Below are 17582 nucleotides of genomic sequence, written 5' to 3' on the forward strand. Positions count from 1 at the left end.
ACAACAAATATATCGTCGTTCATAGAAATGTTGTTGACCCCAAAACTTAAAAATAGTATAGCCGCGCGGCTATACTTATATAATCATTTTATCGACGTGGCGTACCAAGCGTAGAGATCCACATAGACAACCCGTGCACCACTCCACACTGGATAGAGCTTGAGTCTAACTTACGCCTTAGGCGCGGTATCTCCCCCTATAAATACCTCTCCATCTCATATCCGGAAAGTCCTGTATTTCTATCGTCTTCTTGAGAATCCGATTCCCAAATCTGAAATCCCTAATTTTTCAAATTTGCAATTCAACCGCCGAACATTTTAGAAATCACCAGCTTAACTCACAGAGAAAGCTCCTTACTGGGATTATATGGGTGAATTTAACATGGAGGATATGCCTCTACCCGCTCTCTTCGAGCAAGCTCAGAAGATCCATCTAACAGCGACAGAGTCCGGCGATGTTGATCAGGTACACTACTCCACACCATAAGTTTGTGGGTACATCATAATGTTTTATTGTGTAATTGATTTGGGTGATTCGATTGCGTTTGTGGTGGTTTGGATATTAGGAGGTGGTGAGGAAGGGATGCAAGGCTTTGGAGAAGTGCGATGAAATGATAAGCAAGCTGGGCTTGTTCTCAACCAACGAGACCAAGGAGGATATCAGCACCACCAATCTCAAATATCTTCTGGTAATTCTCCTGGGTTTTTTTTTAAATTTTTATATTATGGAACTATGAATGTTTTCTACCAATCTGCATTTAGCAGTCATTTCAGATAATAGCTCGGAAAGATTTTCTCTTTGGTTTAAATATTATGAGCTTCTAATCGTATTTTGGTTACAGGTGCCATATTATCTTGGTGAGTTAACTGAAAAAGTTGCACAGGATGACAGGATACAGATTCTTAAGGCATCCCAGGCTAAGTTAAAGGTGAAGCATATTCAATAGTTACTTGTCAGTAAAGCAATAAGATCATCGAACTATCATGTTCATCAATGTATTTGTACGAGTATATGTGTTCCGTTGAATAGTTCAAAGTTCATGTTTCTATTAAAGCTAAATTAGGAGGGTGACATCTTGTAGGAATTTATATCGTTTTGTGAGGCAATGGAACTTGTACCTGAAGAGGAGTTACAAACATCTGCGCCAGATGGCCCAAATTCACTTGTTGATAGAAGAGCTCTGAAGGTACTTCAATTTTCTTATCATATTCACTCACATTTCTTGGAGACGCATGGCTTGTATAATTGCATTATTTGTGCTGCTGACTTGTTTACATTTTGGAGTGGCTAACATGTGATGTGAAAGTAGAAGCTTGGTGTTAGTATGCTACTTATTCTACTTGTTTCTGTATCCAGATTGCTCGATTCAAACGCCAAAGAGCTGCAGAATCAAAATTGTTGGAAATTAAGGAGCGGAAAGAGCGAAGAGGGCGTTCAACTAAAGCAGCTGCCTTGTCAACACCTATTGAGGCAGGAGAGGAAGATGTGCTGGATGATGATGGAGAGGAGGAGCGAGAGGTTAGTATAGTTCTTGTTACGTTTATGTAGGGCAGTACATTAGCACTCATTGGACCCATTTTGAGTGCCAATATGCATAAATTACTGTTAGTGAATGTGGAGTCCCAATGGCATTCACCTCCTTGTTACTGAATTGTTATTTGGTTTTACATTACAGTGTTTTGACAAGTTTAAATGTCTAACCACATCCCTTTTCTTGCAGGCTTGGTTTACTACTATCTCTTTGGCAGTTTGTAAGGTTAGTTTATAGCTTTAAAGTAATCTTCCACATGAAATCATCTTTATACGTGTCAATTCATACTCATGTCTTCCTTCCATGCAATCATGTTCAGGCTTTTGATCTGCTGGAGATGCTAAAGAAAGAGGAAGAGATGCTTCGGACTTTTAAGGAAAGGCAGTCAAAGGTATTTGATATCAACATCTGTGTGCTATTGATGACTTGTGTTGTATACTAACATTGTGGGTGTTTGAGTAACATTACTCTGTCATGAATTCGCAATTTTGGGTGATAATTGGAAGTGAAAAGAGGGACAAAATCACTAGAGCATTGCACCAAATGTTTTGAGAAGAAAGCTATCTGTTCAGTATATTTCTGTAGTTAATAGATGGTTAGTGGGTAAAGTTCTAGTGTTTAAGTGAAAGAACGGGTTTTCTGAAAGGTTTGTCAAAAGAAAAGTGAAAGAATGGAGTTCTGAAAGGTTTTCTGTTTGTCATGTATTTCAGGATGGGAAGAAGGAATTTTATCAAGATGTTCTTGATGATCGGGCCAAGAGGGCGGAAGCTTGGCATCGTGATGCTGCTGCTCGAGTGCAGTATACCAGACCATCCGAGCCTATCACATGTGCAACTTTTGCTCAAGATGTTCTAGAAGGGAGAGCAAGTCTATCACAGATGCATGAACATAAACACCAGCCACTAATATTTGGACCAGCGAGTCTTGTAGGTGGAAATCCAACAAGTGAGAGGGAAAGGATGGCAGCTCAGGTTTTCCAGCCCAGTCATAGGTACATTTCCAGGGTCTGATTAATAACTATTAAGTGCGTTAAAGGAAAATGGAGAAATACTTTTTACTTGTGTTACTTGATATGCTAAGTCTAATTTATCACGAGCATATGATGGAAATATCTGGATTTTGTGTTTGTGATTTCTTCTTTTCTCATTTTAAACATTCCTTTGAGATGCCAAATTTAATTACCGTGCAAGGTTGCCCACCATGAGCATAGAGGAAGCTGGGCTGAAGGAGATGGAGATAATGAACACATGGCAAGAGAGGAATGTTAAACTTATGGAAGAAGCAAATTCTGCATGGTACAAGGAGAGTAGGAAACCAGGACCGCCTGAGGAGGATGATGAAGATGATGATGCTGCTCAAGATAAGGCGAGGGCATGGGATGACTGGAAAGATGATAATCCTCGGGGTGCTGGCAATAAGAAGCTCACCCCTTGTGGATAAAATGACACGTGGAGCAATCCTGGTTTACAGAAGCATTGTTTTCTAGAATTTTGATTTACTGGAAAGTTAGAATTTTTTGTTGTATGTTGTATGTTCTTTTGTTGTCTAGATTTAACTTATGTATATTACCCAGGATATTTATTTGAATAAAATGTTCTCATGAGTCACGCAGAGAAATTCTGGTCCAGTTGTCTTTGCATCGCTGTCGATTTTCTGTGTAACTTCTAAAATAAGCTAATTCGTTGCCCGTATTATGCTTTACAAAGTACACAGCTTTAAGATTTCTTTTCTGATGCAATTTGGTGATAACCAGCAGGTGGAAATGTAACAACTATTCAATCCATCGTTAGCTTCAACCTCTTTTATCAGAACTGGCGAGATAAAGAATCAAATAAAAATCGAACTTTTCTTCTCTTCAAATGTGCATGGTTATCTCCCCACGCCTCCTCAAAAGTTGTAATCTTGAGAATGAAATAAATGGCTCTCTGATTGATACTGATAGCCTAAAATGGTTTATAGGCTGAACCTCAAAATCGTCGAACTTGGCTTGGCATCCCTCGTCAACAAGGTGCAGGCACCCAACAATAACTACCTTAAAATGAGAGATCTTCGCATAGAGTGATTCATAACTTGCCTCTATCACACGATCTGTTGCTGCAAATGATATTCTTGGAGAAGTGGCGACAACTTTTAAATGACTGGAACTTGCTGAGGTCCTTCCCATTTAGCTTGCCACATGTTCAAGCTCTGAATTATTGTGCAAGAACCTAGTTCATTGACAAAGTAATTCCTTCCTTGGGTTTCTAACAGAGGGTTAGAATTATGATATGCTCTAGAGATGCTTACGTCGAAATTTCATATCCTATAGAAACTTTTGCTGGACACCAGTATGCAATGTATTCCCTCCCTGTTTAACCTATGCAACAAACAAGATCGAATAAAACCTAGGCAAGGAAATATACTCCCTAATACTTATTGTGCATCTCTTTCACTGCAGTCAGAGAATGGCGGAACACTATCAACTCAAGGGTTAATAGATAGAGACAGCAAACGATATTATCCCACGGTTTAATTTAAAGATCCAGCGTAACTTATCTAGCATATGTGTATGATGAACCTCAAGTTTTTCAGAACATCATTACACTAAACATCATATATTTGTGTAATGTTAGAGCAAATGGCAGATGAAAAAGAGGTATTATCCATGGACGGGAAAGTGTACCACTGTTCCCCACTAATACTATGACTATTGAAGAACTGCCTATCTAGACAGTGATATTCATGATTTGATATCAAATGGAACCTCTGCAAAAGAGAAAATAAAGTAACCCCTACAAAAGTAAATTCTAGAAGGCAACGCATCAAAAATACACAATGCACAGAAAACTGAAATAAAAATCAGAAACAATCAACAACTTCCATTAATGCAAACAAACAGTTTCTATTTGTAAACCCAAATATCAAAACATTTGAGCAATTACAACATCAACTGAAAACAATGGAAGGAAAGTAAACACAATGCCCGCACAGTAATTACCTATAAGTATACACAATTTGATGCATTACATGAAAAGGCTTATCGCTAACTGTATAACACAAGTTATACCGCTTAAGATACATACAAGAAGTTCACCGATAGGGCCAAGAAAGTTACCGGTACAACAATAAACTGAGCCTGCGAACCCATCCCAATCGATTTCGCTAACTTATCCCTCCAAGAGCTTGTTTGTAATGTTACAGAATTCTCATTCATCTTCAAAGTATGGCAAAAACACAATACACCACTGAAACATCTCCCAAGAAGACGCCACAACCTTCCAAATCAGCCAATTCAACTGTCAATGCACTTGAATCCCCTGCAAACCCACAACCAAATCCCAAACAAGATGGCACAGACAAACAAGTCGAGGATCAACACCACCCAAACATGTTTCCTCCAAACTTGCTTGGCCTTTTGGCGATCACCTGAAAGCAAAGGACCATTCTTTTGTGTTTGCAATGAAAAATCTCTAAACCCACCATTAACGTCGTCACAAACATCCACCTTCTTCTCCATTGTGGTCACATCTTTGCCAACATCCCCATTAAGCTCCCCAGACAATCTCTTCTTCTTCTTCAACCCTTCGCTGGTCTTCTTCCCAAGCAGCGGTGTCAAGACCAATTTCTTCCCTTTGCTCGAACTCAAGCTGAGATTTCGACTGGCTGGAGGAGAATTGGGCAACTCCAAGTCCGAGGCCATTATTTTTCGGATAATCGAATCAAACTGAGCTTGGAAGCAATGGGAGGCATAATTATCACGAACCAATATCGACCCACTACCATTAGCCTCCTCAAAATCGCATTTTAAGCGGTTTAAGAAGGAAAGGGCCTCCGACTGATCAAGATCATCATCGAATATAGCAAAATAGACAAAAGGGTCATGAATTAAGAAGGTGTAGGTTCTTTTTCTCACCGTGTGAGTGTACATGGAATGGTGAGGTGGGGTTATCTCGATGCATTGTTGAGCCAAGGCTCCGAGACCGGGTTCTTTGGAGAACTCGCCGATAATTGTGGTTTTATGGGCAATGCAGGCGTAGTAAATGAGATTTGGATTCGAAATCATCGAATTGTTCTTCAACAAAATCAAAAAGTTTGAGGCTTCAATGGCAAATTAATGGCCTGGATTTGAAGGACATGAGATTTTGATTTGGAATGGAGGCCGAGAGAATTCGCATAATAACTCGGAGCTTCTAATTGGGATTTGCTGTCTGCAAAAATCGACTGGTTTCGTGGGTGTTCGATTCAGAAAGAACAAATCTTGCAAATCCCCTCCCCACTCCAAACCTGTTTCTTGTAGATTTTCTCTTCTTCTTCTCTCTCTCTCTTTAAATCATTTCCCTGAAGATCTTCCGCACTATCTATCTCTACACAAATCTCTCTGTAAATATCTAGGGTTTGGACTCCTCCGAAGGAAAGGAGGAATCAACAGTTGGATCCATGGGAAGCAACCCTCGAAAAGAAAGGGAATAACGGCTTTTTTGGTCCAATTTGCCCTTATGCGAAAGCTATATTACCGAAATACCTAATTGCAGCACGCCAGCAATGTCAAAATCGAAATTTTATTATTATTATTATTTTTTTTCAACGTGTAAGCTTCAACCTCGGTGCTCGCTGGCCTGTTGGTGCTGCACATGTTAATCTTTTATTTATTTTCTTCTTGCGTGGGTCACGCACATTTCCAATGGCGGTGCAAAAGTGCATTGGTTTAAAAAAAAAATTAAACAATTCGTTAATCAAATATTGTTGATTAATCACAGTTCATCAGTAAATTTGTGTTGGTAATTGAGTTTGAATTTCTACCGACCTTTATTTTAAGAGTCTATGCAATTATTCTATACGATTGAAGTCAAAGATTGTTGATAAATGTAAGAAATTTGTAGTTTAAATAGTTAAGAGTAGTTAATTTTGAAGTCTTGTATTCAAATCATCCATAATATTACTTGTATAATAAAAAAATTATAGTTGATAAGTTTACATCGTATGTTGAAAAAGATTTTGAAAAAGCATTGATAAGAATTAGAGATTTATTAAAGGAAGACATTGTTGAATTGAAACTTGGAAGAACATGCTTGTTTTCAAACTAAAAATTCTCAATCTACTCTCTCAAGAATAATTCATCTTTACTTAGTTTGATTACATTCTTTCTTGCTTTATTTTAGAGTTTTTTCTTTGGCATTTTGATTAATCCAGTTTTAAGTCGTGAAAGTAGCCTAGATCATCTGGAACAGTTGGGATAGTAAATCTGAAAACATTGAAATGACAGACATCAAAAGATTGGATGGTCAAGATCAAAACAAAGTGTCTCTATCTAAAAGCATCGACTTTTTTCTTCTCTCTTTAATGGAAAAAAAGTTCCGAAGAAGATTCACTACTCCCACTACCCGCGCCAATGACAGCAAGCCTCAACTTTTACCAACACGACATTGACAAGAACCATGAAGCAATGATTTCCCTTAATACGTTTTTTTATTTTCTGCTACTGCATAATACCTTTATTCAGAAAGAAACAAACGTTTCCATTTTCTTTTACTAAATAAAGTAGAACAAAAAACGTCTCTATTATAAGGTTGGCCTAAAAAAAAGGGAATTGAATTCCTCTTTTTATATACTAAATGAATCAGAATGATGTAAAATAATTAGTCTCCTGTACACCTTCCGTGTAGACCAAAGAAAACAACCAAGACTAAAGCTTCTGTGTGTAAGTGTGTAGGATCTAAGCTGATGGATAAGAAACAGGATACGGATAGTCAATGAACCAGGAAAATTTTGGAGGTCATTCTTCATATCATGCTTCTTCTTCTCTTTTAGTCTTTTACTTCCTCAGCTAATGTACGGCGGGTCGATAAATGCCCATTCGAAGACCTGCTCGTACTTAACAGCAGCACTTTCCCATGTGAAGTCTCTCTCCATACCTCTTTTCATCAATCCCTCCCAAGAAGGCTTATACTCTGTGAAAGTCCTACATGCAAGTCTCAGCGCCTGTCGATTATTACCCGTTCAAGTTAGGATGGGGACAAATAATAATAGTAAGTTTATTGTGCTACCAGTAAACTCTGCAAGATTATATAGTGCATCAGACGGACTTAACTTCTTCTATATAACACACAGAAAGTATGTGTGTTTCGGTTTAAAAAAAGGAAACAATGAACTAACTTACCGCCAACATGCTCTCTTTTGTCAGTGGAGAGAAAGTCCACCTGCCAATATATTCCACAAGGATGCAATAAGTTTGATTCTATGAATTTTTATGATGAGAGACTGTCAAGAAAATGCACCAAGCCATAGACTAAGTAAACATACCCTGTCCCGTCGCCTTGGCCACCTTGAGCATATGGATTAAAATTCAATACTGTATCCTGGAAAACAAATAACAGAAAGCGTCTAAGGCAAAGAAGACACATGATGAAATAACCACAATTAATCTTCCAAGTGTTTAAACTCACTCTAAGTCCCCCTGTGCTATGAACCACTGGTACAGTTCCATATCTCATTGCGTACAACTGATTTAGTCCACAGGGCTCGAATCTTGAGGGCATCAAGAGTATGTCACAGCTGGTAATTCCAGAATCAGGGTCAGTGCATGGACGTACATGGTAACCTCTAAACAATGAAACACAGATCTTAAATTACCCTGCAGTTATTCTATGAGAAACTGGGACATTAAATCCAACCCAACCGCGGAATTTATCTTTATATGTTGCTTCTGCTGCTCTCATCCAATCTTCACACAGTGGGTCCCCAGACCCCAGCATAACCTGAAACATATTACATACCTTTAGTTGAAACTTGAAACAACAGAGTCACAATGAAATGTAGTATCCACAACAAAAGTTTTCAGTAGAAACTAAAAACCTTCTGTGTTGAATGATGGGAACAAACTAAATAAAATCATACAATCAAAATGCATGAAAAGGAGAAAAACTCACAAATTGCACATCATCTTCCATAAGCTGTGGCATTCCCGACTGAATCAGGTCAATGCCTTTCTGGTAGTCCAGTCGCCCAATGAATCCAATCTACAAAGTTCAAAACTCAAATCAATATTAGGAGCAGAGTATACTTTGCTGCCAAACCTGAGCATAAATAGAGATTAACGGCTTATGTCTTACCAATGGGCAATCAGGCCTAATGGGAAGACCTAATTCCTTCTGCAAAGCAAGCTTGCATTGAACCTGCAGTTGGCAGACAACAGGGGTAAGAGAACTATAGTATAATAACACACCATCTTAAAATGATAGACTTAGCCACCTTTCCGGAAAGATCGTCAGCAGAATAGTGGGAAGCAATATGCACATCAGAAGACGGGTCCCATTCAACCACATCAACGCCATTTGTGATTCCTGTTCATTAAAGCAAAATTAGAAAAATAAAATGCCATCAGCAGATGGTGTTATTCTCTTGATTAAGAGTTATTCTCCTCAATCATGGCACGTTGAAAGCTAGACAATGAGATATGAAGTTCAAGTGACGTACCAGTGAGAATACTCTTTCTACTGCTTAGTAGCTCATTTAGACCATATCCGCCTTCAACAGTTGTTATTTCCCAGGAATATCCCTACAATTAGAAGGTATTAATTGCACATTACAAGAAGAATAGCATGAAGGCACGTCTGACAGGAAAGTTCTGGCAACGCTATCATTTCGTCAATACAAGTGGCCTAAACATTCTATAATCATAATTACAGGAACAAGATTCTCTCACACTGGCATTTATCAATTAAAGCTTTCCAATTCAAAATATGTCACGAGGATGAAAAATCCAAATAAAGGTCATATTACTGATCACCAGAAAAATGCTTCATATCTCATCAAATGAGACGCCATAAAAATTATATATGAAATACAACTGACCTCGCTGACTGTCAGAATCCGATCAGATGTCACAATTGCACCCTTTAGGATGTTCACTGCTTCACCTGTGTCAAGAGCATGGGTCCTTGCCCATGTTGGAAACACCCATTCCAGTGCTCCATACCACTCTGGAGGTATCCCCAAATTCTTGAATGTTACTGCAGGTTCCACTCCCTTATTACAAGACAAAAATTTATAAGATTACTTTAAAAATAACTACCTTTTTATATTGGATGGGACATATGACTGAAGATTGGTATCAGGAAAAGAAAGAAAAAACATCAACCTGATGTGCAAGGTTATGAATTACAACAACACTTCGGGCATCCTTATAAACTCCATATGGACGATACTTGGCAGCCAAAAGTCTGAATCAAAGGACATATAATGATCAGAACTCCACCATCACTAACTAACTTTACTCGAAAAAAGGAAAATAAAGAAAGAAGGAAACATGTAGCAAAAGAATTAAGAAAGAAAACCATATAGCTAACCAATTAATTAGTTGAAACTACTTACAATGGCACAAGGCCTGCATGCCAGTCATTGACCATAAATAGGCATTTTTCCCCATAGGTGTACCCTCCCAATGGAAGCACCAATGGTGCTTCACATGCTGCATGGCAAAGTAAAGTGAACCGAAACTGTAAAACCAAATGAGAATAAAACTTATCATTATTTGTGAATAAAACAGGATACAACTTAAATGATCTATCCCCTATGTACAACTTGTTTAATTCAAAACTACACCTGATTATCACCAAATGCACCAAAACTATCTCCATATGGATTTCCAGGTCTATGGAATGATGGGTGGTCCACAAATACCTAAAGAAGCAAGGGAAAGAGATCGTCATTGTCAAGAGAAACCTCCCAGTCTGGAGATATTACTAAAGAACAGATTCGGGTTCTAAAAAATTATAAATCTCCTGCCAAACTGTTTTAAGTAGGATATACTAGAACACAAGAACTAAAATATCCTCAATATCTTACCCAATCAACACCTTCCCTGTATTCATGGAAGAAACCAACTTCTTGGTCTCCTCCAAAACAATAGATCTTGATGCGGGTATCCAAATCAAGAGCACCAGAAAATTTCTGGTCTGCAGCAGCAGTACCATTTTGATATCTAGGAGAGACAACCATAACACGGTGTCCACGTGCAGCTAGAACAGTAGGCAAAGAACCACAAACATCTCCTAAGCCTCCTGTCTTTGAATAAGGTGCAGCTTCAGCAGTAACAAACACAATGTTGCGTGTTACTTTTGCTTTGGATTTTTCTTTGCCATCTATGTCCTCTGTTTCGTCCAGTCTATCAGAAGTTGCATCTTCAGGAGGAGAGTCAGGGACTTTGAGTTCACCTGCAGAAAAAAAAAATATCAGATAGGTCCACAAAAATTCATATTCAATTTTTTTCTTGCAAACTGATGTGCTGACGTGTTTATGAATTCGTTTTGTTTAAATAGCCGGAAAAAAGAAAAGGAAGATGTCACATGCAGGATTTGGAACTATTCATCAAAATTTGCAGGGTCACTGAATTCTAACAATGAAATGCAGCATACTGTTACGAAGTGGTAAAATACAATCCAAGGTGGAGACCACATGGAATGCAAGGACCTGTGTCTTCACATGCAAATTGATGTGGACATCGAAAACCAAGGGCGCCTCACAGACAAGTAAAGATTCCATGAAAATCCACCACTAATTCAGAAAGGCCCTAGTATACTAAATATAGATACTTCATTGACACATCATACATCTCTTATAAAATAAAAAACAATGAATTTTGGGAACTGGGGGCTAAACAACACTTTGAATTTTAAGAGCATTCACTCCATATGTACCAACCAGTGCATCAAATATCTATCATCATGCCAAGGTTAGGTTGTGTCTCCATCAGTACGCCATACAATGTGATCACATTAAATCTCGCTGCTAACTAAACATTCAAGTTTTTGGTCAAATTTTCCATCAGAAAGAAAGAGGGGGAGGGGGGAATTGTCTTGGTACACTCCCTCCGCCTTACTTTCTCATCTATAAGTGGCATGCAAAGATCAGATTTGACAGTTAGCTTCAGCTTCAACAAAAGGGCTTTAAAATTCATTGAAGAATATGTGAGAAACCAACTTAAAAACAGGGAAAAGCCGAAGAATTTATAGATGGAAAAACAAAGAAAACGAAGGAGAAAGGCATTTAATTTAACAGTATGAACAAAAGAATTCAAACAAGTGTCTGCCCAGATAACAGAGCCAGAGCCAAATTGAAAAACAAGCCTGAAAAGACAAACAAACAAACATACCATTGGGAGGAATCAAGTTAAACCCAATAACAGAGCCAGAGCTATCCGTCTCGGCGCCCAAAAGAACACCTTTTTCCTCCCTCTGGTCTTCAAGTGCTGAAGCCCCGTCTTGGGCACCGCCACTTCCACCTGAAACTTGTGCTCTAAGCCTCAATGCCGGTCTTGTACTTCTTCTTTTCCACAGAGGAACAAAACCCACTTGCCCAATCACCTCATGATTCACAAATTTAGTAGTTGGAATCAGATTTACGGATGCTTTGCATGGGATTAAACTAGTAAATTTCAAAGACTCCATTAGAGTTTGTTTGACACAGAAGGGCTAGAGAGAGAGAGAATAGACCCGAGTCCAATATAGGACGGAAGGTATCGTGAATTACGTTTGAAAGAACGAAGAAAAGCCAGCAAAATTAGATGTCACACACAAACAAGGAACTACGTACACCTGTGGGGATCAGATATGTGAGATCCAGAAAAAGCGCCAAACTCAGAACATGGATCCTCAGTGTTACACCACATCCCTGTAAAAAATGTTCGCCCAATCCAATGCTCCCACGTGTCATATACTAAAGAACACATTTTGTCGGTTTATGCCGTGTAAAATATCACGACAGGCAGGATGGTTTTGGGGTCTGATAGTGACACAGGCGATTATGACTCAGGTGATTGAGTGTGGCATATTCAGGACGGTACACGTGGAAAGTGGTAAATAGATGAGAAGTAGAGTGAGATGCACATGATGCCAAAGCTGCTTTGGCAAAGCAGATCAACTGGACACTGCACTCGAACAATTGTGTCTTTCCCGAGAGTCACATGAAATGAAACCATGTTAAATTTTTTATTTTTTTTATTTTTGCTCCTTTTGTTGTTAATTAAGTTGCAAAAAAAACCCCACCTAGTAATAGTGAAATTAATAGATAATTATAGTTGTACTTGAATGATAATAATGCGGACATTTTACCTAAATATGATCATACATAACATAACGGCACCATTTCTATAATATTTCACAGATAATTATATATTTATTACAAGCCTCGTCGATCCTTTATCATACCACAATTAAATAAATAATAACATACAAAGTCTGTTTTGTTTTTTGTTTTTTGTTAATGAAAAAAATCCAGCCATGGAAATTCATATCACACCTTATTCAAAGCACATTAGTCGTAATCATGTCTCCAACCATGAACAGCAAGAGGCAGGCCCCAATCCTCACCGAGGGGCGAATCTGGACCAATGGCCACACCTCCCCTACCCTGCCCACGTGGTCCATTGTGTTTTGGGCTTGGACTTCTTGCGATTACGAAGGTTGCTGTCCCTCCACCTGAGCTTGACGAATCACAGCCCGATCCAATTACAGACCCTCTCTTTGTTGATGGGTTCCATTGAGGAGTGGGCGGGCTGCGCTGCTTGCCTAAGCCTAGGCCTCGTGCCTTGGCCTTAGCAGATTGGGTCGGGGCCATGTAACTAGGAACGTTGTTCGAGCTTTGTCGGCGGTGCTGCCGGGTTGAATAGGGGTTCGAGTCGATCATGTCCTGATTGAGTAGGCCCATATTGATGTGAGGCGAGCTCGAAGCTGCGACGGTGTCCATTTCAACTGTCTTCTCGGACATGTTGTCGGTGGTTGTTGTAGTGGTGATGTTTGTCCCAAAAGAGGTATCTCGTGGTCCTGTGGGGCGGGCCTGGTGGGGTTGCGATGACATCCAACGCTCGAGCCAATTCCAACCCCATTGGGCCTTATCACTCTGATTGGGCTGGAGCCCAAATTCAGTACCATCATGAGTGGGTTGTAGAAGTTGTTGCTGCTTCTGATAAACAACAAAAGGGAAACCCTATAATTAAATGGATCATACCCAAAGACGAGCAAAAGAGCTCGCTGAGGTAATTAAGACACAGACCTGGTAGCTATAAGCATAAGCGAGAGCTCTCTCTCTTTTGACCTCAGCATCATGTTTCTTTGAGGCATTTTCCTTGAAGCTTTGATGCCTAGTGGTGCCATTCCTACTTTGCATTTCATATTTCTTCGCGGGACTCATGAGCTTTTGCTCTTCAGCTTCCTCCATAAATGCTCTTCTTTCCTGTTCATCATCGTCATCCTCGTCATAATATTGATCCTGATCTGCCTTGTTGTGAAGCTTGCCTTTGGTTAATTGGAGCCGTCGAGCTCGAACTCTGGCTTGTACACGCACTAATGCCTGCATGCACCGCATTGTCATTTGTGCTTGCTTTCGCACATTATGGCCTCTCACCAATGCTTGTAGCCTCACCAATCCCTTCAAAGCACGTCGCGCACGTCGAGCCTGCATAATTCAAAATTAATTAACACAATAATTCTTATAACTTAGAAGCAAGTTAATTAATGAGTCGGCCTTAAATTAAATTAAGGGAAAAGGGTAATTACTAGGTAGCCTCTGTAATGTGACTGTATGAGAGTTGCAGCTCTTTCTTCCTTAGAGTGGCGTCCATAGCCGGCCAATCGAACAACTTTAGCGGCAGCTTGTGCAGCGACAACAGCAGCTTCAGCAGCGGCAGCGGTTGCCACGGCAACAGCAATGGCATGGTTTCTATCTTTATCAGAATTGAGAGGAGTTGATGATACAGTGGTGCACTCGTCGTTGGTGATGTCCGGTGAACTCTCTGCAGGAAAATGTTCAAACGACACAACCTCTGCCGCATCATGTTGCTGCCATTTCTCCCCAGTTAATTCCTTCTGAAATTAAATCATGTCAATACTATTAGAAATTATAATTTACACTAAATTAAGACATGACAGCGTGTCCATCTCCTTTGATCCAAGTTCAAATCTCTTTTTTCCGTATAATAAATTCATTTAGAGTAATTTAAACTATTATTTATATATATATATATATATAATTCAAAAAAATGCCAATAATATGGTCCCTGATGTGATAGCTTAGGTGGCATGACAATAATAAGTCATGTCTCCTTCATGTGCCTTAGTGTGCATAGCTAGCTAGAAAGATTAGCTTAGCTTTGGTTTGGTATATCAATATGTGTATGGTGATGTTGATAGGGGACCATAGGATGGGATGGGATGAGCATCTTTCTTTTCTGCGTTCGTGGTCCTAAAAATGCCAGTACCTTGAGGGTAGCTCTGGTTCATCTTTCTTTCATGTGATTTCCACTTGTGCTTTTCATCACCTTCCAACAAACAGAGGTGACGATCTTGATTGATCTATATGTTGTATCTAAATAATTAAACTTAATTATTACCATAAGATTTCTAAATCATTTTGGACGTTAACTTTTGCAAAGCATATATATATATATATATATATATATATATCCCCTTTAACAATTTGTACTTAAGTTAAAAGAGTAACTAATGAGTATACGTGATAAGTACTGCAGACTTTACACAAAGTTGATTACTTCATTTGTGAACTAAGAAAAAAGAGTGAGATTAAGAAATAATTAACCTTTTTGTCCGGTGAGTCCTTAGAAGAACTTTTGAAAACTTTCTTGACTGACGAAAACCAGCTGCTTCCTTTCTTCCCCATCTCCGGCGAGAAGATCAACTCGATCTCGTTGCCCTCATCGCATTCACAAAACCCACCACAATGTCAGGACGTAGAAACTGTATCTCCTGCCGTCCAAGTCAAAAAAAAGAACCATAATTTGAATTGAAACAGCAATTCAGAACCATGATTATATTTATATAGAAATAAGACATATATATCAAACCTGATGATGAGAGGAATCTAAGTTGAAGAGCTTGGTTCTGTTGGCCTGAACCTAATTGCTCTCATCTTACAAGCATATATAATTCAGACAGACATATATATATTTCTTAGAAATCAAACAAAGAAAATGAGGTGAGAAAATCAAGAGTGAAACATGTCTAGAGGGAGACAACAAACAAACCTCAGCAGCAAGAGACAGATGGAGAGAGAAATGGGAAGGGTGTGTGTGTGAGTGTGAGGGTAATAACTGCAAGCTCGCGCAATCGCCGTTACTATTTAACGATTTCACGTGTGATTCGATCTAGTATGCATACTACATATTACATTACATACCATGATAATATAATGTTAATGTTTGCAGTTGCCAAGTTGGTCCAATTGGGCTCCTGCCACGTCGTCTAGAGCACAGCCTTGGCTCCTAAAAGTTTCACTAAAATTGTGCAGGTAGCTAGCTAGCTACTCAACAACACTCTTCTTCTGCTGTATTATATATATATACAAATTACTAACCTTGTACAAGAAACAAAATAATTAGATTAGAAGCCTTTTCCTTTTAATCAAGTCACGGATTTAATGCTTCTTTTTTTTTTTACTTTTCTATTTTCCCTATCTTAATATATAATTAGTTGTTAGTTTGGCGTAGGAAATATTCCAAATTAGAGTGAAATCAATCAAATCATTAACTGTAATGGAGTAATTGCAAATTAATAATTCCCTTCCCCACCAAACATAGAAAGAGATCGAGACTCGAGATCCATGGTAACTTTTTGCTAATGACATTTGTTTAATTTTAGGGAACATACTGCTTTGCTTGCTTAATTTATTAAACCTTAATTTCTTCTTCTTCTTAAAATTACAAAGAAAATTGAATAATAATAAAAATCATTATTATAATTTATATAGGAAAGACTTTTCATTTTCTTGTTTTGTTTGAAGGGAAAAATTCAATATTTGTCACGCAACTTAAAACTTAGATCACATCCATGACCCCAAGTTGCAGGGCATACATAGTGCATATACGTTGGCCTGTCTTTTGTATCTTCCAAGTTCCATTGGCTGGCTCCACCTCCACCACAGTCCACTTAATTAATAAAATCAGCCTCACCATCGCTGTTGGGGTTCACCAAATTCTTATTACCACACAACTAATTCCTCAAACACAGCCTCCCCACTTTGCCAACACATAATTAATTTGGTGAAGAGTTAGACTCCATGTCCCCTGTCGGTTGCCAATTCGCAATGGCTTCTTTTTTTGCTTTTCAAAGCGCAATGGCTTCTTATTTGCTTTTCAAAGAGTAATTATGGTTTTGCCAAACAAATTTCTATTTACATTGTGTTCATTAATGCAATGCACACAAACAATATTGTACGTATTGGTCTTTTTTTGTGCATTAAATTTTCAGTTTCCATTGGGTGTGACTGACTTGTGACTTGTGAGGAGATGAGGGAAACGGAGAGGGGATATTTGTAAGGCTAGTGCATATATTATATATACAGATTTGTCTGTTTTGAAAGAAACCTGTACTGTGGGCAATATGGTTCCACCACATAAATAAATAACTTTCTTCCTTGCTGAGCTGTGAAGTTATTTTGCACAGAGCCAACCAAACCAAAGCTATGAGTACTTGAAAATGGAGAATAAAAGAGTTTTACTAACTGGTAGATGACCCTATTATTGCTTGCATTTAAAGGGACTCTTTTCTGCTTTTGATGGATTAAATTTTGGTTGGTGAAATGCAGCTTTCATAATATCTAAGTTCGAACGTTATTTTCTACTATCACTCCCTGCTTTCCTCCATATTTATATTGACATACACATGGTAATAACATACGCATGTACATATACTTTACCTTGTATCAAACAATTATGGGTATGCTAGGGGATGGAATGAGATGATGGCTTATGCTTCAACTACCTAATTAATTAAACGAAGAGATCTCAATTACTAGCTAGTAGCTACTATTCGTTGTTATCATGAGGTATTTACATTCCTTTGGATCTAATTTAGATTTGGTACAACAAATCTAATCTAATGTCTTCATGTTTATTTGTTAACCAACTTCAAAAATTACGACACAGACAAAAAGAAGAAGAAAAATTTGTGTACAACAAAACTTGGAGAAGAATTCTGCATGCACAGTGGTCCCCCGGAAAAAAGCCTAATATATGTGATGTGATGTTGTTGTACAATAAATATGATGAAAGTTGCTTGTCACC

General features: G+C 38.5%; 4 protein-coding genes across 6 annotated transcripts; 1 reads left to right on the forward strand and 3 right to left on the reverse strand.

Moving 5' to 3' along the window:
- Positions 1-228: 228 nt before the first annotated feature.
- Positions 229-3158, forward strand: LOC117620043 (PP2A regulatory subunit TAP46). The gene is made up of 9 exons (XM_034350134.1): positions 229-465; positions 566-688; positions 842-928; positions 1082-1186; positions 1357-1518; positions 1721-1756; positions 1851-1922; positions 2242-2522; positions 2722-3158. Exons 1-9 carry the CDS (start codon positions 367-369, stop codon positions 2969-2971), a joined length of 1215 nt encoding a protein of 404 aa, XP_034206025.1. The 5' UTR covers positions 229-366; the 3' UTR covers positions 2972-3158.
- A 1200-nt stretch (positions 3159-4358) lies between these two features.
- Positions 4359-5982, reverse strand: LOC117620384 (phytolongin Phyl2.2). The gene has a single exon (XM_034350566.1). It carries the CDS (start codon positions 5571-5573, stop codon positions 4803-4805), a length of 771 nt encoding a protein of 256 aa, XP_034206457.1. The 5' UTR covers positions 5574-5982; the 3' UTR covers positions 4359-4802.
- A 975-nt stretch (positions 5983-6957) lies between these two features.
- LOC117619545 (soluble starch synthase 1, chloroplastic/amyloplastic) lies at positions 6958-12148 on the reverse strand. The gene is made up of 15 exons (XM_034349523.1): positions 11661-12148; positions 10355-10722; positions 10112-10189; positions 9881-10005; positions 9648-9729; positions 9362-9535; positions 8984-9065; positions 8759-8850; positions 8620-8682; positions 8437-8526; positions 8141-8265; positions 7954-8062; positions 7811-7866; positions 7668-7707; positions 6958-7489 (listed from the first exon to the last, which is right to left on the reverse strand). Exons 1-15 carry the CDS (start codon positions 11953-11955, stop codon positions 7331-7333), a joined length of 1938 nt encoding a protein of 645 aa, XP_034205414.1. The 5' UTR covers positions 11956-12148; the 3' UTR covers positions 6958-7330.
- Positions 12149-12635: 487 nt separating this feature from the next.
- LOC117619975 (protein IQ-DOMAIN 1) lies at positions 12636-15799 on the reverse strand. Of its 3 annotated transcripts, none has more exons than XM_034350054.1 (6): positions 15698-15799; positions 15366-15430; positions 15101-15267; positions 14062-14370; positions 13559-13960; positions 12636-13468 (listed from the first exon to the last, which is right to left on the reverse strand). In XM_034350054.1, exons 3-6 carry the CDS (start codon positions 15179-15181, stop codon positions 12821-12823), a joined length of 1440 nt encoding a protein of 479 aa, XP_034205945.1. In that variant the 5' UTR covers positions 15182-15267; positions 15366-15430; positions 15698-15799; the 3' UTR covers positions 12636-12820. The 3 variants fall into 3 exon arrangements, with proteins under 3 accessions (XP_034205945.1, XP_034205944.1, XP_034205943.1); XM_034350053.1 differs by lacking the exon at positions 15698-15799 and adding an exon at positions 15546-15683; XM_034350052.1 differs by lacking the exon at positions 15698-15799 and having other exon boundaries at positions 15366-15684.
- Between the last annotated feature and the right edge of the window lie 1783 nt (positions 15800-17582).

This window comes from Prunus dulcis, chromosome 2 (genome assembly GCF_902201215.1).
Source record: "Prunus dulcis chromosome 2, ALMONDv2, whole genome shotgun sequence".
NCBI classification, from domain to species: Eukaryota; Viridiplantae; Streptophyta; class Magnoliopsida; order Rosales; family Rosaceae; genus Prunus; species Prunus dulcis.